This window comes from Lepidochelys kempii, chromosome 22, assembly GCF_965140285.1.
Source record: "Lepidochelys kempii isolate rLepKem1 chromosome 22, rLepKem1.hap1, whole genome shotgun sequence".
Classification (NCBI taxonomy): Eukaryota; Metazoa; Chordata; order Testudines; family Cheloniidae; genus Lepidochelys; species Lepidochelys kempii.
In genome coordinates, this window is record NC_136401.1 from 8,410,557 (window position 1) to 8,434,914 (window position 24,358).

Consider the following 24,358-nt stretch of genomic DNA (forward strand, 5'->3'; position numbering starts at 1 on the left):
AATGCATTATCTAGGGAAGTGGTGGAATCTCCTTCTGTAGAAGTTTTTAAGGTCAGGCTTGACAAAGCCCTGGCTGGGATGATTTAATTGGGGATCGGTCCTGCTTTGAGCAGGGGGTTGGACTAGATGACTTCCTGAGGTCCCTTCCAACCCTGATATTCTATGATTCTGGTCCATTTCAAACTGCTGAAATTTCCCCTGGAAGGAAATTCATTTTCCCCACCAGGTGTGGTCACAAGTCACTTGTCCAAGGTCACAGTACAATGGGATTTGGCCTTATTTCCATTTTGGGAAGTTTCCAGTGAGCTTGGAAAAAACTCAAGCCACAGGGATGAATAAGCTGCCTGTGGAAATCCATTTCCCAGCTGAAAGGCTGCTATGATCTCCATTGCAAAGGCAAGAACAAAGGCGTCCAGCTATTTGGTAGATGTATGCAGACTCTCATTTTTCCTATCCGTAGTATAAGTTTATCTTGCTTTTTCCCCCTTTTCCAAATCCATTTTGTTTGGGTGAGATTTTCCCTCTGGTCTGATTCCATTATGGAGGGGGGGACAACCCAAAGCATGAGCATTCGGGAGGTCAAAAATGGTACGGAGATACGGCAAAGAGAGAGAGAGCAAACATAGCAAGTGCCTCCCACCTTCTTATGGTCCGAGCCTCCTGCTGAAATAGGAGAAGATGGTGAATTTACAAGGGACTGTGTTTAGGAAGAACTGTATGTCTTAAATTCCGAGACCTAAACGCCTAGCTATTTTCCTTTCTAGCTGACCGATCTGATCGAACAGGGCTCTGAAGATTTCAAAGGACCCCAAGTTTCCTAGTTTATCATAAGTGTATATCTTAAACCAATGTTATCATTTTAAGCATGACCAGAAAGAGAGAGGAATCTGCAGACACGATTTCTGGCATGGAAGATAGATGCTCAAACAAGAGGAAAAAGCATGCAGGTTAACACAACCCATCCCTACCTCGCATCCAGCCTAGAGTTAATCATCACAGAACTGTGGCATCTCATGACATTTTTACGATCAAAGCAGCGACAGAAAGGATGTTTCTGATCTCTGGGAAAGCTTCCTCCCAGGAACGCAGAATATCTACATCCCTGACACAGATCTGCCAATAACAGCTCAACCTCTCTCTAAGGGGAGAGGAACGTACATCCTTCGAGGGATCTACTGCCGCAGCCCCAGCCATTGATGTATTCTTGTTAGAGATTCACATTTGGTATTTGCAGCACAAGGAATGATAGATCAACCACTGATGACCAGCTGGGTTGAAATTTGTCCCTGTGCATTGGGACAGGAGCACCAGGCCTCCGCGCTACTTGAGCCTACAAGGGAGCGCACGTATGTATCTACCATCTTGATTAGCCCCCTTTGGGGGACATTTCTTCAAAGAGGCCAAGGCCCCAATCCTGCAAAAACTTATGCTCATGTTTAACTGTATGCACCATCAGCATTTGAAGTCACTGGGTCGGCAACATGAATGTCTGCAGAAAAAGGGCCCGAGGACAGAGTGAGCCATAGAGACGGTTTCCCTTCCATTGTAGGGAGCATTTCCCCATAGGTCCCTGCTGAGGCACACTGGCAGGGGAAGCCAATTCCCCAGTTGCGGATCAAGGAATTCCACGTTTAAGGCTGTCTGGCGCTTTTCACTATTAAAAAAATATTAAATATAAAAGGAAGGGTGCTCCCTCTACCCCCGCAAGAAAGTCACCAAAAGCACCTGATCTACCAAATGGAAAAAAAGGTTACTCACCTTTGTAACTGTTGTTATTCGAGATATGTTGCTCATATCCATTCCAATTAGGTGTGCGCGCGCGCCGCATGCATGATTGTCGGAGAATTTTTACCCTAGCAACACCCGGTGGGTCAGCTGAGGAGCCCCCTGGAGTGGCGCCTTCATGGCGCTAGATATATACCCCAGCTGACCCAGCACCCCCTCAGTTCCTTCTTGCTGGCTACTCCGAAAGAGGGGAAGGAGGGCGGGTTTAGAATGGATATAAGCAGCACATATCAAAAACAACAGTTACAAAGGTGAGTAACCGTCTTTTCTTCGAGTGCTTGCTCATATCGATTCCAATTAGGTAACTCCCAAGACTTACCTAGGCGGTGGGGTCAGAGTGAAATATCGCTGAGTGCAGCACTGCTGAACCAAATGCCGCATCGTCTCCGGATTGCTGGACTATTGCATAGTGAGAGGCAAAAGTATGCACTGAAGACCAAGTGGCAGCTCTACAGATCTCCTGTATTGGAACCTGCACCAGGAAAGCTGCCAACAAGGCTTAAGCCCTTGTGGAATGGGCAGTGAGGGGCTTGGCTGGGATGCCGGCCAGGTCGTAGCAAACATGGATACAGGACATGATCCGAGCAGAGATGCGCTGTGAAGAGACCGGGAGGCCTTTCATCCGGTTGGCCACGGCGACGAAGAGCTGGGTTGTTTTCCTGAATGGCTTTGTATGCTCAATATAGGAGGCAAGGGCCCTATGAACGTCAAGAGAGTGCAGTCATTGCTCTCATCAAGTAGCATGTGGCTTCAGATAAAAGACCGGGAGGAAAATGGCCTGGTTGACATGAAAAGTTGATACCACCTTGGGAAAGAAAGCTGGGTGAGGGCATAGCTGCATCTTGTCCTTATGGAAGACCGTGTAAGGTGGTTCTGAAGTGAGGGCTCTGATCTCAGATATGTGCCTTGCTGAAGTGATAGCCACGAGGAAGGCTGTCTTCCAAGAGAGGTACAGAAGTGAGCAGGTGGCCATCGGCTCAAATGGGGCCCCCGTAAGTCTGAAGAGGACCAGGTTTAGGTCCTACATGGGGACCAGTTGCCGCATCTGTGGATAGAGATGGTCCAGGCCCTTAAGAAATCTACCGACCATAGGGCTGGAGAAGACAGAGTGTCCATTTTCTCCTGGGCGAAAAGGCGAGATGGCTGCCAGGTGCACTCAGATGATATTGCCAGACCTTGCTGTTTTAGGGATAGGAGATAGTCCAAGATGAGAGGCACGGACACTTGCAGAGGGGGTGTGCCGCGTTGAGCACACCAGCAGGAGAAACGCTTCCATTTGGCCAGGTACGTGGCTCGAGTGGAGAGCTTCCTGTTACCTAGCAGAACCTGCTGCACCGGATGGGAGCAGAGACGATCCGAGTGACTTAGCCACGCAGCATCCATGCCATGAGGTGGAGGGATTGCAGGTCAGGGTGACAGAGGTGGCCGTGGTCTTGGGAGATCAGGTCCGGCCAAAGCAGGAGTGGAATCGGGGCATCTACCGATATCTCCAATAGTGTGGTGTACCAGGGGGCGACCAGGATCAGACATGTTCTGTCCCTGCGCACCTTGAGTAGGACTTTGTGAACCAGCGAGAATGGAGGGAAGGCATAGAACAACTGGCCCTTGTAGGAAGGGATCTGTGAGAGAACCCGGGGAGCGTCCCTGGAGAGAGCAAAATATCTGGCACTTCCGATTGCTGCGCGAGACAAACAGGTCAACCTGGGAAAACCCCCACCTCTGGAAAATGGAGTGGATGACATCGGGACGGATTGACCACTCGTGGGACTGGAAGGAACTGCTGAGGTGGTCTGCCAGTGTGTTCTGGACCCCCGGGAGAAAGGACGCCACCAGGTGGATGGAGTGGGTAATACAAAACTCCCACAGGTGAATAGCTTCCCAACAAAGTGGGGACGAGCGAGCTCCCACTTGCTTGTTGATGTAGAACATGGCTGTGGTGTTGTCTGTGAGGACCGCCACGTAACGGCCATGTAGATGCTCCCGGAATGCTTGACACGCCAGGTGCACCGCCATCAGCTCCCGTATGTTGATGTACAGAGAGAGTTAGGCTGTGGTCCACAGACTCGGCGTCCCATCCTAGGGATGATGTGTCTGTGACTAAAGACAATGAGGGTTGAGGAGTATGGAATGGGACTCCTTCGCATACTGCCCTGGGGTCTAACCACCAGCGGAGAGAGGCTAAGACCATTTCTGGGACCACCATGTTTAGGCTGTCTCAACTTGGACGATAGACGGTTGTCAGCCAGGTCTGAAATGGGCGGTGCTGCAGTCTGGCATGCCTGGTCACGTACTTGCAGGAGGTCATGTGCCCCAGAAGGCTTAAGTACATCCTTGCCATTGAGGTACGAAAACTTTGGAGGCTCCGGATGAGACTCGCAAAAGACTGGAAGTGGGCATCCAGTAAAAGAACTTGGGCAAGCCTGGAATCTAAGACTGCCCCAATGAACTCTATTCTCTGGTTTGGATCCAGAGCCGACTTTTCCACGTTGAGGAGGAGGCCTAATCGACTAAACATTGGCCATGGTTGCTTGGATGTGGGACTGCACCTGTTCCCTGGTGCGACCTCGGATAAGCCAATCACTGAGATACGGGAATACTTGGATTAGCTGCCGACGGAGGAAGGCTGCCACGACAGCCATACATTTGGTAAATACCCGGGGGGCCGTAAAAAGACCAAAAGGAAGGATCATGAACTGATAGTGTTCACGGTTGACCACAAAGCGAAGGAAACATCTGTGCGTCGGATGAATCATTATGTGGAAATACGCATCCTTCGTGTCAAGGGCAGCGTACCAGTTTCCAGGATAGGTATGATGCTCCCCAAGGACACCATGCGAAACTTCAACTTTACCACGAATTTGTTAAGTCCACCTTTTGCTTTGAGGACTAGAAAGTAACGGGAGTAAAAACCCCTGCCCCTTAATTCCCTTGGAACCTCCTTGATCGCTCCCATGGTTAGGAGCGTCTGCACTTCCTGCATAAGGAGTTGCTCGTTAGAAGGGTCCCTGAAGAGGGAGGGTGGGGAGAAAGAAAATTGGAGAGAATATCCCTTTTCCACTGTGTGAAGAACGCAACGGTCCGTAGTTATGAGTGACCACACACGGTGGAAACGGGATAAACGATTCCAGATTGGTGGGGAAGGATCCTGACTGATGTCTGGTATGCTGTCCTCAGGCGCACCTTCAAAAGTTCTGTTTGCTCCTCACCGGAGGTTTAGCTGGGCCTTGGTTCTGCCCTGGCTGGTGGACTTCTTCCTGCCACCTCGCCCACGTCTCCTATAAAAGTCCTGCCTTGGCCGAGGAGGGTAAAAGGATCGTTGAAGCTGGGGTTTGAAGGTCCTCAGTTGCATGACCGGTGTGTGCATCCCCAGGGAGCAAATTATGGCCCTAGAATCTTTAAGGCTTTGGAGCCTGGAATCAGTCTTATCCGAAAACAGGACTTGTCCTTCAAAGGGAAGGTCCTGTACGGTTTGCTGCAGTTCTGACAGCAGGCCGGACACCTGTAGCCAAGATATGCGCCTCACAGCTATTCCCAACGCAAGGGTCCGGGCAGCGGAGTCCGCAGCATCTAATGAGGCCTGTAAGGAGGTCCTGGCCGCCTTTTCTCCCTCCTCTACCAGGGCCCAAACTCATCTCTGGACTCCGGAGGTACTAGCTCCTTGAATTTTAACATGGAGTTCCATGAGTTCTAGTCATAGCGGCTCAGGAGCTCCTGCTGGTTCATGATTCTGAGCTGCAGCCCCACTGAGGAATAGATCTTGCACCCGAAACAAATTGAGACGCCTGGCATCTTTCAACTTGGACACCGGAGCCTGTTGCCCATGCCGCTCCCTCTCGATCACCGAGGCCACCACTAGTGAACGTGGCTGAGGGTGAGTATAGAGGTACTCAATCTTTGGAGGGGACAATATATTTCCTCTCCACCCCTTTAGCAGTTGGAGGGATGGATGCAGGTGTTTGCCAGAGATTGTTCTGACCGTGGTCTGTATGGTGCGAATGAGTGGTAAAGCCACTTGAGACGGGGCCTCCGCTGACAAGATGTCCACCACCTCCTCCACTTGGAGGTTCATGTTCTGTGCCACCCTACGCAGGAGGTCCTGGTGGGCATGGAGGTCTATTGGAGGGGAACCCGAGACCGTTGTCCCAGCCACTGCCTCGTCTGGGGAGGATGAGGACGAGACCACAGGGTCCAGTTGTATTTCCTGCTGGGCCGGGTCTTGTCATCCGGGGTCCACGACTCTGGAGTCTGGACCCTGCCCCGGAGTTGGGGCTGTGGTTTCCATGCCCCCCAGAGCAGGACGGCTTATGGTGGCCTCTGGCACCTGAGGCTCTGAGTGGGTTGAGCAGGAGGCCTCAGATGGGGCACCCTGGGCTTGGTGGTAAGCCCACGGTGTCCAAAAGGGCCATTGGACAGACCCTTGGACGGGATCATGGCCTTCCTCTTGATAGTGGGCAGCATCATCCTCGCCGTGGCTATGAGCTGTGTGGCTGGGTCATGAGCCTGCGTTGGACTGTGACAAATGCAAGGCAGATCACGAAGGCCAAGGCGGTGCTGACCGTGTCTGCGTCGAGTCACCCGGACGCGGTGGAGACCGGTACTGGGCCGCCGGGGATTGGTGATGTGACTACGGGGAGCAGCACCACAACGCTGGGGTGCGGTGCCGGGACCAAGACCGGTGTTGAGGTCTGGACTGGAACCGCGATCCGGATCTTGACCGCGATGATGACCGTCTCCAAGAGCTGCACTGAGATCTGCTCCAGGACAGTGACTGACATGTAGAGCAGTGCCGTGAGCAGTGCCGGGAGTCTGACTGGCCCCAAGAGTCGGAACGGCGCCATGAGTACGACCGGCGCCAGGACTGTGAATGGCATTGGGAGCGCGAACAGATCAGAGAACAGGACCGGTGCCGTGGTTCCAACTCAGGAGCCGACGGCCGGATCAGGGATGGTTTGCCCCGGAACGGTACCGCACGAACAGGAGCCAGTGCCACAGTTTGCGGTGATGTCGACTATGTCATCGCAGTGAGGTCCCTTGCCACCAGAAAGCTATCCAGCATTGATGGGAGCCGGGGCTGGACCACACTACGAGTCAGGGAGCCCATGCACGCTGGACTCAACCACTCTTCCCTCGGTGCCAGAGTCAGTGGTGCCGATGTCAGCGCTTGAACCCCTGGTTGCTCCGCTACTGGACACAACTCCAAGGGTGGTCCTAGGGGCGCTGGAGACAGCTGCTCCGCCTCAGCAATCTCTGGCCCGCGGGGCCGCTTTTGGCCAGGCGAATGAGAACAGTGCCGGTGAACTTCGGTGCTGTGGGTCTCTGCCGGAGTCCAATCACGGTGCAGTACCTACTGCTGCCGCCAGGGCACCGTGCACCAAGGCGCTCTGCGCTGGGTCTTGGCGTGCCGCTGGGGGAATCCGGGCTAAGAGCCGACTCCATCAGGAGCTGTTTTAATCTAAAGTCCCGCTCCTTCTTGGTCTGGGGCCGAAATCCCTTGCAAATTTTGCACTTGTCCGCCTGGTGGGTTTCCCCCAGACACTTCAGGCAGAAGTCGTGGGGGTCGCCCGTTGGCATGGGCTTAGCACAGGACGAACAAGGTTTAAAGCCCGGAGCCTTGGGCATGAGCCCAAGCAGCAGGCGGGGAGGAGACCCCTTCTAACCCACTACTATAACTATATACACTACTACAACAACTACAACAATTAAACTACGAAGACAGTATCGCTAAGGAGACTGGAGAGCAGCAAAGCCGAGCTCCACAGTTCCAATGACCATCACGGGCAGTAAGAAGGAACTGAGGGGGCGCTGGGTCGGCTTGGGTATATATCTAGCACCCTGAAAGCGCCACTCCAGGGGGCTCCACAGCCGACCCACCAGGTGTTGCTAGGGTAAAAGTTCTCCAATGATCGTGCACGCAGCAAGTGCAAACCTAATTGGAATCGATATGAGCAAGCACTCGAAGAAGCGGGCATTTCAGTTCAAAATTTAATGTGCTAATTTCAGACACACCCACCGCTGTATAATTCCCCAAACTCTCCCTGCACACAGACCGAAGCATGCCCAGGCAGCAACAGACTTTGCTATCAGGAGGACAAAGTGCTGTGAACAACAGAGCCTAATTTTAGCATCTGTTTATTCTGCTTCTTCAACACGTAAAGGCGGGTGGGGGGGAGGGGGGGAGAATAGACTGGACTGGCTGCTCCCAGCTTATTAAAGACACAGCCAGGAGCAGGGCAGAAAAGCATTAAATCACACTCTGGGATTAGCACATGAAGGAGGAAGAAAAACAAGAAAAACAACAACCCACCAGGCACCGCTGGCCAGCGATGCCAGCTTGTTTTGTGAGCTGCTGAAGGTTACTGTGCTCCCCTCAGACACATGCTGCTCGCTCTCTACCTCCCTCCCCTTCACCAGGAGACTCAGGCATATTCATCACTAGTCACCAGGAATTCGTAGTCTAGGAACAGCATGGACTGTGTTCCCCCACCTTCCCCAGCTCCTTATTCAGCAAGGCCATGACTCATCTGCTGCACAGCAACCCCCTGACCCAGCCAGGTCTTGCTTCCCCTTTGCTCCGCCAATAGGGGTTACACTGGAGTCTGCCCCTCTCCACCCCTCCGTTGGGAACAGCGCTGGACCTTGCTGACCTTGACTCAGGGTGGGAAATCTAGCCAAAAGTACCCTGCATACAACTCACAAATGAATTCCCAGCATGCAGCAGCTCCTTTATAAACATGGGGGAGCTCAGATTCCTCCCTCCCCAATATCCTGTCTAAGATCACCTCTCTCTACAGCACAGAGCCGCACATGGGGTTAAGCACCAACATCTCCCCCCTCCCCCCAACCCCCCGCAAGACTCCAGCTATGTTCTCAGCCTTCAGGAGAGTCAGAACCCTAGCACGCCAGCTGTGAGCCCAAAGGGACCACAGTGAGCTTGCTCCTGCCTCTCCCAGGGAGCCCTGTACCGGCAGGATGGCTCTCCTCCATGCAAGCGCTGCTGCTGCCACCACCAGGCTGAATTTAAAAGCGAGGAGGAGCTGCAGCTCTCAGCCTCTGCCAGATGACCTGGTTTAATATTCGAAATACCTGGGTATTTTTACCCACACACACGCCTCTGTCTGTGGTTTTAATTTTTAAACCCTCCTCCCAAAATCTACAGGCTCTTTTCTTAGCATCGCAAATGCATTAGCTCAGCCAGGTGAGATAAGTCAGATAGAATCTTTCACTGTCTGAATCGGCGACAAATGCCCTGACAGTGACCGATGGGACCCCAATCAGGATACGCTGCTGGAGTCAGCTAGGACTGGAGAGGACAGTCACTAGACTGGCACTGCAGGGGAACAACCCCAGAGGTAGGAGAAGAGGGGAGTTAGCTATCCTGACAGGGCTCTCTCATCTGACATCTGTGGATTTTGTCTGTAGCAATTTCTGTGCCGCTGGGAGGATGCAGGCGAAGCCAAGACTACAGGCAGCTCCTTTCCAGTTAGGGAGAGAGAGAGAAGCGGTTTTGCAACTTTGGGAATGCAAAGATGTCAAGACCAATCCCACACCTTGCTCTGTGATTTTTCTCCAGCTCATGGCTGAGACACGGCCTGCCACATACTGACCAAGATGCAGCGGCTGGTGACATTGCTGGGTGACTGACGGAGATGCAAAGTGAGCCACAGCAAGCAGCTGTGATGGGTTCTTCCTGCACAGGCAGCCTAGGAGTGGGGATTGGGCTCTAGGTGTCTGTCAAATGTCATCTTAATTTATTGGCCTGGTTTTAGAACCTCCCCCTCAAAGGAGACACATATGGGATCTCCTAGCCCCACACCTGCTTGGTACAGAGAAGCTTCTATTCAAGCAGCTGAAAGCCAGCTCAGGGATACAGTCTCCCCTCCAGCATCTGTCTGTATGTACACTTTATCACTGCAGGCCCATCTCATTCATATTGCACAACAGCAGAGAGAAGCCAGGGGAAAGCCCTACATCTCAGCTGCTTTTGGGGAGCCTGGATCCAGAGCCAGATTTTTGGATCTTTCGACTGGACTCTGCCACCAAATATATGTTCAACACAAAGCAACAAACAACTTGATTCGGATATCTGTGAATCACTTTCATGTCACAACTGGATTTGGTGGTCCGACTCCTGATTTACAACGCTGAAAGACAGGGATCCCCCATAAGTTCTAGTATCCTAGGCAAAGCTTCAGGAGGATTTATGTTCATTAACGAACGGTTGTAACTACTAAAGCTAATACAGGATCATCAGACTTTGTACTATGGGGTATAAGTCTGGAGGGCTAAGGGGAAAGGCCCCACATGCGTCACACCTTTCTCTGAAGGATCGGGATGACAGATTTCAAGGACCTCTGGGCTGCTCTGGACTTGGTTCAGTTCCTCTGCTCCTCCACTGACCCAGCCTGGCACTATCAGCAGCAGCTGCCAAATCACCACATAAGAGGACAGCAGCCGATGAGCTTTCAATGCAAACAGGAAGCCTCCAAGATGTATGCCACCTGGCCACTCTAAGAGCAGCCAGGGCGTCTGGCTTCTGCCCCAAAGCAATCAATGGTTCGTAACCTTCTCAGCCGTCCCTTTCACCTACATCTAAGGACATCGGCTCTCTGACCTCTTCACTCCCGCTCTCCTTGTACCAGATCACTCTACACCAGGCAGGCCACCTGCTCCCCCACCCTCAATACAGCTCTGTTCTCAATTTGCACTATAGTTTCCTAGCCGCTGTGCAGCTGTATCTTTAGAGTTATCCTTAGAGAAACCTGGAATCTCCTGAACACCAATCCTTCCTTTGGTGCTTCACTCCATGCCTTTCCCTCCCTTATTGCCTCCCCTTAGAGATATCTGCTCAAATGCTCTCTCCGATGCATTTTTATCCCCTACCCTCCTTTCTCTGCAGCCCAAAAGCAGGACAGCCATATGCCTAAAGGAATTAGACTCTCACGAGACAGCCTAGCTCTTTGTACCTCACCCTCCCCCCACACCCACAGCCATCCTCCCATCCAGTGAATGTAACCCAACCCCTAAGATAAGGGGATAGCTCCTTACAATAGGGGGCTGCAAAGGCAACCCCCGAGGAGCCCAAAGGCCGCTCCTGTCTTGCACACTGTTATCCAGAAGTAAGTGCTGCCCAAGCCTTGCTCACTTGGACCTGGTAAAGAACAGGAATTGCTCACTTGAGTTCACCAGCAGGTCCTGGTGCAGGCTAGCACTCTGCGAGCCTTGTACATCAGTGTTCACAGCGCAACTGGCTTTTCACCTGGTCTCCTATCCAAACTATAATAGCTTGGTCCGGTGACATCTGCTGTGCTAGCGACCACACTATAGGCCTCAGCCCATCCTCCTTGGAAGACTAGATTTATAATCCACCAGCCAGCCTGTGGCGAAATCACTAGCCACAGCCCAGCTAGCAATATAAGGCTGGAGTGGATCAGCCTGTAGCACCACCTACAAAGAGATGGCACCAACTGGTCATATTTTAGGCCAGTGCAGGTCACACCAACTCTTAGTCCCTCTCAACTAAGTGGGGGACAGGAACGTCCCAAGAGGCAGCATTTTGGCAGCATATTTATGACCAGGGTGAAAGCTTTGTCCTTGCTGGTGTAGAACTGAATGTGTATGTCAAGAATACTCCCACAGGGGAAAGAGCAAATCCTTGAGTTTCATCCACTTGGCAATTTGGGGGGGGGGGAGGAGGGGAGAAGAAAAGTGCCATTTTCACAGCAAAATCTAGCTGCTTTTCTTTGGCCACCTCCTGAAATGATTTACAGCCTGCCAGACTGGTGAGTGATCAGCCTCCCAAGTGCAATTTTGAGTCCCCATCACCTTTTGTTGCACCCTTCTGAAAAGCCGGATGGCTCCCCCCACTCCTCAAAAATGGCTACTTCCAGCTGCCCTCTTGCTGCAGGAAATCACAAGTAGCAAAGTAATCCCACCACTGCAATACCCAGGCTGGCCATTATGCGAGTTCAGCTGTCTTAACTTCTTACTGAGTATACAAGTGGTGCTGACATTTATTTAATCCTCATAGTACTGTTGACTGTGTACTTACGGAAACATCGCATGCTTATGGGAGACATTTGTTTCCAAGCAGCTTATGCTAAATTGCAGTGATATAAAGGAAACACTTACCCAATATTGACATTTACTGACTCCTGGCAGCATACTGCCTGAATACTCATTTATACCACTGGAGAGAAAAAAAGAAATGGAAAGAATCCAGGCCCTTCACTTTTGATCTCTTTTCAGGAGTTAAGCAATGTTGAGTTAATGATGAAAATGGAAGGGTATGTGCCCAGAACAGCAGGGGTGGACAGAAGAGCCTTACAACTTTTCACCAGTTCACACTCACTTCCTTCTTCATGGAAGAATCATCATCTTGGTTCCATGGCACAAAGCTTTGATCCCCTCCCACCTGAGAGTACCCATGAGAAAGGCCACCAGTTAGGAAAGAATTTTTTAGTCTGTATTTTTAGACTGTAGTTATTAAGATCCCTCATGCCCTTCTGTATGAATTCCAGACCCTGAACACTCCATTCCTGCAGGATATTTGTATATCCTCAAACAGGACCACAGCGTTATTTAATGGAATTCACCCCACACAATAAGTGGAATTTTCAGCCACTAAAGCATCAGGCCAAATCAATCCTTAGTGTGGTTCCATTAACTTCAATGCAGTGATGCAAGGGATGAATCTTCCCTTTACTGTATAGAAAAATACTGCAATAAACCCAGCCTACCAAAGTTTTCCTTGCATGCAGTGCTTAATTATCCATTGTGTGAGCATACTCCACGGAACACAGTTCCCAGTTACTCCATACACTGAGGCATCTACTATTCTCAGCTGAAGACCTGATTGGGTCACATTAGTGTTAATGAATGGCAGTTATGTGAATGCCCTTTTAAAAGCAAGTACTACAATATTCTACAGCTACAGCAGGCTTTGGGGTTACTGCTGTAGTTTTCTTCTTATGTGGGGGCGCTGAATGAACAAATTAAGATGAGATCTTATCATAGAGCTGGTGGCTGAATCTAACTATACAAATCTTCTACCTCCCACTAATACCGTGACATTTAAAGAGAGCCAGCAAGTGCACAATCAGCTGCTAAACGGTGTACAAAAAGCGTGTTTTAAATTTTGACTAATGCTGTACAGTAAGAGGCAGATCCATCCCTCACATAACTATGGAACCAGGAGTTCTTTAGACAGCTCTCCCTGCTCTGCTTTTGGGGTTGGTAATGTCACTTTGCTGATCATCTTTAAATGGACACTGTTGGATCAAATTGGAAACAGCGTAGGTCTGGTAAAGCCTACATCCAACAGAGATGATCTCATAGCCGTTCCCCTGCAGACTTTTCAATCCAAACACTGCAGCATCAGGCAAGCGCATGATAAGCCAAATGTAAGAGACAATAAAACAAAAAGTGAAACTGACTAACCTGTTTTCTATTTGTGCAAGCAGAGACAAACAAGGAAACTTGCGCCATCAATGATGAAAAGTGTATTGGATATTAAAAAAATATTTGTGATTTAATAATGTACAACATGGGCTCTCCACCTGTGGGTTGTGGGCAGGTTTCAAGGTCCCAACCAAACTCCTCCCGACTTTACAGGAGAGAGAAAAAACCCAGATCATATTTTATGCTGCAATATGGGAAAAGATTGGGAGCTACTAATCTAAGGTGTTAGTACCACAGGTCAGGATTTTCTATCTATACTAATTTTACCTGACTGATGTCCCTTTAAAGTAACAGTGAGGCATCCAGGAAACACAAGACAAAAGTAATGACACCTGCCTGAGATGTACTGCACCATGTAAGATGTACTGTGCCATGTACAGTGCCCTGAGACCTCTGCCTAACCGTAGCACAGGGAGACCAGTTACAAATGGAGCATTCGCCTCAAGACATGAGCCATTACTTGGAATTCCCTTGCTCTGTGAAAGTAATGAGGGTCTCAATGAAAGGCCAGTGACCCTTTTTTATGACGGAATGCAGCTGGTGGTACAGATCTAGCTTAAAAAAGGCATCTTTGGTCCTCTAGTGAATCTCACTGCAGGCCCTACTGATGAATTTCTACCACCTACCCATTTGTTTGTGCAAACCCAGTCATCAGAATCATGCAGAAGCGGATTGGACAAAGCACAGGAGAGCAATGATGCTGCAGCCCTTTTACATTTCTAATAGAGTTGATTCTCGTTTCCCCCCCAATGTAGTCTTGCCTTGCACTCCCAGGGGAAGTACCTTATCAGCAGGATTTCCCATCCTCTGTCATTGTAAGCAGTTACTTCTTGTTTCACTGTTAATGACTGAAAAATAATCCCCTCCTCATTTGGTGTTGGTGACAGGCTATGAGGTCACCCCTTTCTCCAAGACCTGATGCATTAATTTCTCTTTACTTCTCCATAAACATCTCTGGAGCATGGAAATTCTCTGCCCTGCATGGGGAATACCACCGAATATACCAGCAAGCCCCCGAGAAAGGCTCTCCCAACTCCCTACAGGGCAAGACGACCATGAATAGAGTCCAGAACTTGTGTTATCAGAACTTTTCAGCAAAGGATCCTTCTCTGGATCTTCTCCCATTTGTGGCATCAAGGTTCATGCTGCATGCACCACCCCAGATGTCCTGTCCCCCCCCAGACAATGTACAGAGAGGAATGGTTAAGTCACCAGCCCTACATGAAAATCTATTTATACAACCCTGTCAAAAGTTCACCTTTCTTTTGTATCAGCACCATTCTGCAAGCTTCTGGTCCATTCACCATCACCCATCGACTCTGTTCTCTTCTATCATAGCATTACAGGTAGAGGATTGGATAAGTGCCTCAGCTGGGTATTCCCAGCCCCTTGCTGTACCTGGATTTGACTTGATTTCCCTTCTCAGCTTAACCTCACAATTGCATTGCCCTTGTCACCTGTGGTCTGACGACTAGTCACGCTAATGTTCACACACTGCAAATAATAAAATGACCTGTGGCAAAGGGTCCTGGTTTGATTTTAACGAGTCCTTTGCAAGGACTGCAATCTCTTCAAAGCAAGGCAGAGGGGGAAAAGCTATGTACAGCTCCTACAGAGCCTGGACTTTACCGTCCCAAGGACAGATAGCCAGAGATCCATAGGCAAATAGGGCACTTCAGATCCTTGAGGGCAAGGGCTATTTTCTGATCTGAAAACACCCAGATAGACACTTCATTGGCAGCTGTCTAGTCACTCTAGATTTACACCAGGGTAACTGAGATCAGAACCTGGCCAAAGGACATGCCCCACAGAGCTTACAGTAAAACAGACGCAAGACGCTGGCACAAGAGTTCCAACCAAGTGGCACCTATGCCAGATCACTTCTGCAGAGGAAAGTTTCCTGACAGGGGCATGGGTTAAGGAGGCACTCGAGAGATGGAAGAGAAGCAGACATCTGTTCTATGTGGACTGGGATGACATCAAAGGAGGCACTAAGCCAAGGGGGGGGGGGGGACACCAAGGCAATAATGGGAAAAGGTGGCTAAGGAGCACTCCCGTGCCAGCACCTAGACTGGTCTCCAGGGAGAGGGGGTGATTTTCCATAGCCCCTCCTTGGAAGTTGGTTAGATCATAATGAGATTGTAGGGCTCACACTGCTGGTTCCCATGCATTTATAAATGCTCTTTTACAATGACTGAGCCACTTCATGGTGTCTGGCTCTGAGAGCCCACACAACCCAACCCAAGCCTTGTTTTAAAGCTAAGTTGCAGACTTCCACCTGTTTGTTGATGTTTTGTTGCACCAGGCCATGATTCCTGGCACACACCCTGGATGGATTTAACACAGAAGATTAATCGGCTCTCACTGTGAAATTCCACTTGAGTGCAGAGCATGTTTGGAATTTGGCTATGAAGACACCTTCACTGGACCTTCCCTATGGCTCTGGATCTGACAGATGGCAAGGGGCTTCCATGTTGCTATTTGTTTCTTCCAACCTCACCTCCTTTGGGTGAAGGGGAAAATAACTGGACATGATAAAAAGAAAAAAGATAGTGAGTTTCATGTTTTAGGATGACAGCGTCAATTCTCTTCTCACCAAAGGGCATAACACATCTCCCCCCACCAGGAGGTGAATTTCACAGTGACTTTATCCTGAGTTGCACCAGGCATTATGGTACTGACGACTTAGAAAAAGCAGCAACACCAGGAAAAATAAATAAACCAACCAACCACCACACCAAAAAACAACCTAAAGAGACTCTACACACAAAACATTGGCAGTTGTCAACTTTCAGAGCAAGAAGACAGGGGTTTGGGGCCATTTGCTGGGGAATCAGAGAATAAAAAACATGGGAAGGAGATTTGTTCTCCCCATACCTTAAGAAAAGTTCACTCTGACACTTTAAAGGCATAGGAATGAGTTACAGGAGAGACCATCCTCCTTCATTATTCTGTAATCCCTCTCAATGCAGAAAGGGGATGGGTGGGGTGGGGGCCCAGTGGATTAAATACTGGACATTTACATGTGGAGCTCTACTTGAGATCTGGCTTTGTAGAGCTAGTCTCAAAATTATTCCGTTAAGAGGCCTTAAAAGGGTCTACAGGGAAGCAGAAGTGTGTAAAGGAGAGAGACACTTCACACTGTGAAATCCTAGCACAGGCAGGGAATGGGGAGGTCAAACTGATCTCTGGTCAGCGAAGCCATAATGGGAATCCGTATCAGCCCAAGGCAATGCGCTCAACCCCCAGGATGTGAAACCCATGGGAAGTATGGTCACTGGTTAGAGCACATTGTATGGTCATCCCAGAAGCCCAATGTTGTTCGGCATCATTTCCCGGGACAGCATCAAACCAGTCTGCCACAAATATGCACGGGCCAACTGAGAACAAATCCTTGGGCTGAAATCCAGTGACCTTAACTGATTCTTCTCCAGGTATCTGAGATTCTCATGTAAGGCCCATGCCTAAGTTAAATGTTCCATGCATGATTCTTGGATCATACATATGTGATCCTTGCCAATCTGCTGTTACTGACTTGAAGAAGTAGGAGTGTGTTATTCCTGTGTGTGCTATTCACACTGATCCATTTGGGCCAAATTCACTCTTAGTGTAAGTGAAAGCAACTCCACTGACTTCCCTGGAGTGGCAGCTGCATATATCATGGGTAGGTCTGGCTCACTGACTTCACTGGGTCTACTTGTGTGAGTAAGGCAAGTGGGATTTGCCTGCGAGCTCCCTCCAGCACAAGGGGTCACTGCCCTATGGGTGCACACCACCTGCATCAGTCAATAAGGTAACTGTATGGCCCTACAGCCCGAGTGGCACTCTTAAGACCATGGGTGCATGTGCTACTGAAATCAGCGGCACCACAATGGGCACTGTGCCTAGGCGTGCATAAGCACTACCAGCCCAGCCCTGCAGTCAGAATGGGGAATTCCAAGTGGGGGAAGCACCAATGTGTCCTGGAAATACACTTCGGCTCCTGGATCTGCGCTACCCCTTCCTCAGCAGCCACACAGATTGGAGAGGGGATAGAACAAGACACACACCAGTGGGCTAGCTGCCCGGCTGCTGACTGTCACATTTCTCAGCACTGCAAGCAACAGCTCCATGGCAATGAATTTATCCTTCTTACAGTAGGAACCAGCCCATGTGCCATGTTAGCTGTGCTGCCATGTAACCCAACAGGAATACGCAAGGTACCAGAGGCGCATTCCCAACAGGTTGCCACAGAGAGGCAGATCAGCTAGACCACACAGCAAACAGACAAGATGTGGATCTACACAGCAGCTTTCAAACAGCAAGGCTCGTTAAAAAGTCCTAATTAAAAACAATGCCTGGGAAGTGTGTGTGTGGGGGGGGGGAGCAAGGCCCTTCTGGACCCGAAAGGCAAACTTCTGCAGCTCTGCTAACAAACTGCCATTTGATCTGCAGGGATTGGAGAGGCTCAGGGGGCCGGGGAAGAGACACTACAAGGAAAAGCCAGGCTACCAAACTGCTCATATACCTGAACCTGCCACTGCCCCAGTGTGCCAGGAGAGCTCAGATTTGTTCTGCCTGAAATTGGCACGGCAGACACAGTGTGTTTCTTTTGTGCAGAATGAAGCACCTTCGATTGCAAACATGGCTCTCCCCTTTAGCGCTGTCAGTGGTAACAGGGTGTTGGGGGCACCCAGCGACAGGTCTGGCCCACAGCTCAGAAGAAAAAGCAACAAGTGGACAGCTGTAGAGCGTCATGCCTCCAACCAGGGGCTGACCACAACGAGCCTGTGTTTGGCTGGGGAGGGGGAGAAACAGCCACCCCTTACAAGCTACACTCTTCCCCCCCCCCCAAAGTTTCACCCTTCCTGTAATCAACAGATGGACTCGTGGGTGGTTTCTTTTAACCACCTCACGCCCTGTCCTGCATGAACGCCTTCATGTGACCCAGCTAACACTTGGCGTTGGCATTCCGAGAGGGCATAAGCAGCTCCAATTCTTTACGCAAAACCCTCCGTATTCCACAGGTAACGGCCAACAGCTTTGCCCCAGCAACGCAGCTCTGAAATAACACCCCTCCCCGACGCCTGGGACGGCTGCTCAATATCAAAGTTGTGTGGGAAATTCCTCCAGACTGCCCGGCTCTCTCCAGCGTTGGAGGCATACGGCCAAAAGGGAGCGCCGAATCCCCCCTACCCCTACCACGGGGACCCACACGCTCTCATCGGAGACACCTCTTTCCATCACAAAACACGCTTGCAACTGTAGCCCCCCCGTCAAGGCGCTCTGCCCCAACCGAAACAAGGCAAAACCACCAATCTAAGGTGAACGAACCTTGCAAAACAAGCAAACCCCTCACTGGGGTCTAATGGGGAAGTGGGGGAAAAGCGGAGTTCAGAGCCGTGTTTACACACAAACAGGAGCTAATTAACTTAGCTGGAGCAGAAAGAACTCATTTGCATGGTAAACATTTTTTAAGGCGAGCTGTCTTGAGAGAGAGCAGAACTCCGGAATGCACTTGCCAGCGAAGGACCTTTTCCCAAATACGATCGCACCCTCCTGGTCAAACCCAGGGGCTCACCTGGCTGATCTCCCCAACAGGAGAGCCAGCACCCCTGCCTTGCCACCATCCCCGACCTGCCCGCACACCCTACTTTGAAACTCAGGAACCGCCGTGTCCTACCTTGGCTGAGCAGCAAGAAGCAGAGGAGCAGCAGGTCTGCCTGGAAAGCTTTCATTCCTTAGACTTCGCCAGCGGGGAGCGAGCAGGAATCAGGGGGCTGCAGCTTCTCCAGCGCTTGCAATCCTTTCTCTCCCTCTCTTCAGTCTCAGCAGCCGGTTGCGATGGAGTTGTTCTGAGCCGCCTCTGCTTGTCTGGCTCCTCGCAGCTCCATCCTCGGTCTCAGCATCCCAGCCTCCTCTACAGAAGCTCCTCCCACAGCAGTCAGGGACTTGACTGACAGAGCAAATCTTTTCTACACGGGCTGGGGGGGAGTAACAATGAAAGAGGGAATACTTGTTAAAAATGAAAAAGGCGGGTTATTTTTTCTTCTCCCCCCTCCCAAGAATGGGCTGCTTTCATCCGACACAAGCCCAGGCCGCCGGGCTCCATGTCTTGTCATGGGAGAAGATTTCTGATTTTACAGGAGCAAACTTGATTAATAATTTTCGCTCCTGCTAAATGAACGCAGGGAACTCTGTGCGCTTGCAAAGCAGCTGGGGGAGGGATTTTGTGCAGGGAGAGAGCATCACAGGTAGAACTTAGGCTGCGAGAAACATGTGCAACTCTCCATGTGCCAATTGCAATGGAGCAGATGAGATTTTTTTTTCCTTTGCTCTAGAAAGGTTTCCCACATCACCTCTGGGTTACAGCCCATGGCTGCTACTTTCTGCGAAGAGGCAGAGCCGGTGGCAAACAGCAATGCAACTAAGTGACTTTCCTATTTTGCAGCCCCTCTAACTTTTTTGTGCATGGGGAGAGCTTGCACCAGTAGCATTTGGAAAGTCTTGCAGGTGAACATCCCACTGTTTGCTTAGGCAAATGAGCTCGTCTGCATTTTCTACACTCTATAGTCCTGTTGCTCCCACTAAAGTATTCCATCCTTTAGCTTCCAGCCTCTGGGCAGCTGTCATCCATGGGGAAATGGATGGCTCTGTCCAGGCAGGGGATCATACAGTACAACTCAAGAACAGTTATCCTCATGGTCCATGCAACCTGCCTGAAGGACTTTGCTTAGATTCAGGGCTAACTCTGGGCTCCAATGAATGGCTACAGCATAGCTGGTTTGGAAACAATGTCTCAGCTGCACTCAGAGCTCCACCTAATTTTCACAGAAGCCAGCTGGTGTCTTTCCCCATAGGCTTCCTTGGGAGTTAAGTTGAGCTGTACAGTGCCTAACCATACTAGCTTGCACCAGGTTGGAACGTCGTTCGAACCAGCATAGCAGGTGCGAAGAATACAAACCTTCCTGCTTCAGGGCAGGACAGCCAGTAATTGTCAGTGGTTAGGAAAGAACTTCCCTTACAAATTGGCTATTTCAGAAGCGTCCACTTCAGGCTTTTTGCAGCTGGCCAGGCAGAGGCAGGACTCCAGTATAGACGGGCCTCTGACGTGCTACAGCAATTGCTGTGTGTCCTGGCAGAGAAGTAGATTCTGTCTGTGTGGAATTTAGCTCACCAGAAGGTAATTAAATCCCATCCAGATAGAATCCTATCCTAAACTCTTGCTTCGCACAATTAAACTGCCTGCGGTGTTCCACCCCAGAGGTGTGGCTGTCTCTCAGATGCCGCTGAGTGATTGCTGTGCATTGGAATCCTTCAGCACAAGAGGTGTTAAGGTAATGTAACGTTCTCTGCTGCAGACTCATTCCACACAGAGATTTCATTCGCTGGTAACAATTGCCCTGTTTCCCCTTGCTATATTTATCTGCAGGGTGCAAGATAGTCAATCCATACCCGAACTGTATTATGTAGTTCTAGGGAGCTGTGTGACAGTTCGTATAAAAGATGCTGCACAAAGTGACGCTAGTGAATCACCACCACTCTTTGCTAACAGAATACAGTCGCAAATCTAAAGCTATTGGCTACCTTACGTAACAGATGTGCACCATGACCCTCAGGTCAAAGAGAATAGAGCTTACAACCTCCTATCCTGAAGCACAGGCCTCTCATACTTGACAGATTCTCCACTACCTCAGCACTATAGGGCTTATGACATACAGTTAAGCTGCTCTTTAATTTTATCCAGTAGAGGGCATTGGTGTACCCAGTGGCCAAGTCAGTAGGGATGGCAAATAACACTTGCTTTGAGCAACCAGAAGCTTTTGCACAATTGCACCTGCCCAATGGTATCTCACCTCCTCTGCAATATTCTACATATTTATACACTTTGTGGGGCCACGGATGTTGGGCTTTTCTGCAGAGCGAACATTGTTCCAAGGGGTTTATTCAGAATTTGCAGATTTTTTGGTGCCATTTTCCTTAGATTTCATTACACTGCAGGTGGTGGCCACTGCTTTGCTGTTCAAAGCAGAGAAACATGATTTGCCCCAGCTACATTTGTGATGGTCATAGCTGGGCAGATTTAACTTCCCCAGAGTTAGGGGCAAGGGCTCTGAGCAAAGTTTTCCATACAAACCCACCTCTAGGGGACACAGGAATCCTACATGAGGCAGGAGAAGTTTTATTTTCCCCAGGTTGGTTCCCTCCACTCCAGTAGGTTCTGCAAAGCAGAAATGCAGCAGCAGTTTCGCTTTCAGGGTGAAACGTTGCTCTCACGAAAGCTCATGCTCAAATAAATTGGTTAGTCTCTAAGGTGCCACAACTCCTCCTTTTCTTTTTGCATCTCTGCATTGCAAATGGTGGTGCCGACGGAGGAGATGCCAGGCAGCTAGAGAGGGACAACACACACCTGTCTAATCCAGGGGCAGGGGCTTTCAGGGCTGACCACTCACAACTGCTAGAGAAGCTACACAGAGGTGACAGCACAGCTAAAATGCTTAGTCCCACAGCCTCACTTCCTCCCCACACACTCAGGACCCCCATCCCCACAGAGAAGCCAGGGGAAAGGCTTGGGGGCGGGGCTGTATTGTATAGATCACACTCTCCCTCTCCCAGAAAAAAAAATCCCTTCCATCCACAGAAGCAATTTGGGCCACCAGCCACCCACAGGGGTGAGCATCAAAGCCCCTTTGAGCCAGGCATCAAGAGCAGGTGAGCTAGGGGAAAGAACCATTCTAGCCTTCTTAAAAGGTAAAGAGCCTCTGGGCCACACGAAGCCCAATAAAGATACCTATGCTCAGCACCCACACCAAGCACTTGCTTTTAGCAAAGGGAAGACAAAGCAAACAAAGAAACAAGTCATACTGGAGTATCAGCCTTCATGCTACTAGACAAACAAATAATGCCTTGCCCCAGCACTCCCCTAGATAGACTAGGTTAGGGAGAAAACAAAACAAAAAAAACCCACTCCTCTCCTTCCCCAGGGACACAGCACCACTTCACTCCCAGCCTTGCAGGCACTCTGCTTCCTTTTCATGACTTCCCCCAATTAGATGACATGGTTCCAAACCCTAGCAGCCCAACAAGCCACAGCTGCCAGCCCTTCTGTTCAGCCAGGCAGTCTTTGATGGCTAGTTCCCTACTTTCTGCCCACTGAATGGGCTGAACCCCTTTCCTGGTTCACATGAGGACTGCACCCCATCACAGACCCCTGTAATTCATAATGAGCCTGAAAATATTATCTAACATTTCTATAGCATTTATTGTCTGGAAAGGGGGTGGCATCTTAATCACCTGTGCAATAGTAACTAAAAGGAAACACAAACCCTGCCCAGGGATCTCATCCCCTACTACTGACCATTGGCCACCTCTGGGGTGGAACGCAGCAGCTTTTAGGCAGCACACAGCTACGCTGTACAATGATTAAAGACAGGAAGTGAGGAAGAATTCTGTATCCATTTGAAACTGCAAGGGGGCACTTGGGGGCACTGAATGTAATTATAAAATGAGCATTATACAGTAATTATGGCTTTGCAATCTAATTACTTACAGCTGTGCCTTTGTGCTTAAAGGTGAACTTCAAAAGGAAATGGCAGAGTTCTCCTAGGGTTTATACTTATATCTGCAGAAAGTCACCAACAGCCAGGCAACAGGGTCTGTCTATGTGCAAATCTCTCTGGGGATGCACTGACATTGATTTAGCTGGCACCTCTCTGTTTACAAGCTAAGCTGACAGAAGCCAGTTTAAATTGATTTATGAACTATTGATTTATCCACACACAAAGTGGCACAAATTTAACTAAATCAGTTTAGAATCATACTTTTAGTTAAATTGGCATAGAGCTGTATTTATGTATAGGCCTGGCCTAAAACAGGCATCAGTATGTTATCATCTAACAAGGACAACCCACTGTTTTCTTCTTAAGCCCTGTGACTACCAGACCTGCTGAGACTGTGCCAATGCCATGCACATATACATATCCCTGATGGCATCACAGTAACCATGGTTCCTTGTGACACGCAGTCACCCTGTAGAAGGTTGCGATTTTCTTTTCACTTGAGTTCATGATTTGCAACATTCTCCACCTTCCTCCTCCCAAAAGCATGACTTTATTTTCTAGCAGCACTGTTACTTTTGTGCCTGTTGTCAGGTGCAGCAGGGGTCACAAAGCACTGGGCTAGGAATCAGGAGATGTGGGACCTAATTATCCATTGTATGCATACAACTCTGACTAGAGTTTGTGTGAGACCGGCTAATGGGATAATCAGGTCTTGGGGTTCTGTTCCTGTTTCTGCCATTGGCCTGCTGGGAGATCACAGGCACATCACTTAACTTCCCTGCATCTCTGTCTCTTCTGTACAGTTCACCACCTGTAAAATAGGAATAAGTACACTGACTGGAACTGCCTGGAAAATAGCATTTTCTGTGACAAATTTCAAAATAAAATTTAAAAGGTTTCATTTTTCAATTTTTGTGTGTGGAAATTTTCTATTTTTGACAAACTGAAAACTTTTTTCCCCTTCATTTTCTCATCTGAAAACCAGGAAAACATCAAATTCCAGAAAAAGGCCATGCATTGGGTTGTTTTTTGTAAAATTCCACATCTTGAGACCATCAGTTCACCACCTCCACTGGTGTGAGAGGTGGGAGCCCTAGTGAAGACAGGACACAAACTTCTGTAGGCATTTTAACCACTGTGTCATCTAGCCCTGCAAAGTGCAAAGGGGATGTAGAGATTAATTAAACTTGCACAGGTTTGAAATGTCAAACAAAACCTGAGCAGCATTGAACCACATGGAGTAAAATGTCTGAATGACTTGGACACAATTCTTGCAAGTGGAAGTCAGGAAGTTCTAAATGGTGCTAGTTACTGGTAGAAGGCAGAAAGCCAAAAGATGAGTGACTTTAACCAGCTGAGAGGCGCCATAATCACCTGGAAATGAGCTGCCAGGAGTCGTATTGCTCTTACTAAATGGAACAAAACCACATAAACACAAGGAATCCGAGGAGCCCATTAGAGCCGTAGAGACAAATTTTGCTTTCAGTTATGATGGTGTGAAGCAGCACAACTTGGTGGAGTTCCCCCAGATTTAAATGGGCAAATGAGAGTGGAATTTGGCCCATGACTGTGAAATT

General features: G+C 49.5%; 1 protein-coding gene across 2 annotated transcripts in view; it reads right to left on the minus strand.

Moving 5' to 3' along the window:
* Positions 1-19,127, minus strand: part of KIRREL3 (kirre like nephrin family adhesion molecule 3) — a 725,113-nt gene extending 705,986 nt beyond the window's left edge. For both annotated transcript variants that reach the window (XM_073320928.1, XM_073320926.1), the window contains exon 1: positions 18,905-19,127. In XM_073320928.1, the coding sequence (XP_073177029.1) occupies positions 18,905-18,959 (55 nt within the window). In that variant the 5' untranslated portion in view covers positions 18,960-19,127. The remainder of the gene's footprint in view (positions 1-18,904) is intronic.
* Between the last annotated feature and the right edge of the window lie 5,231 nt (positions 19,128-24,358).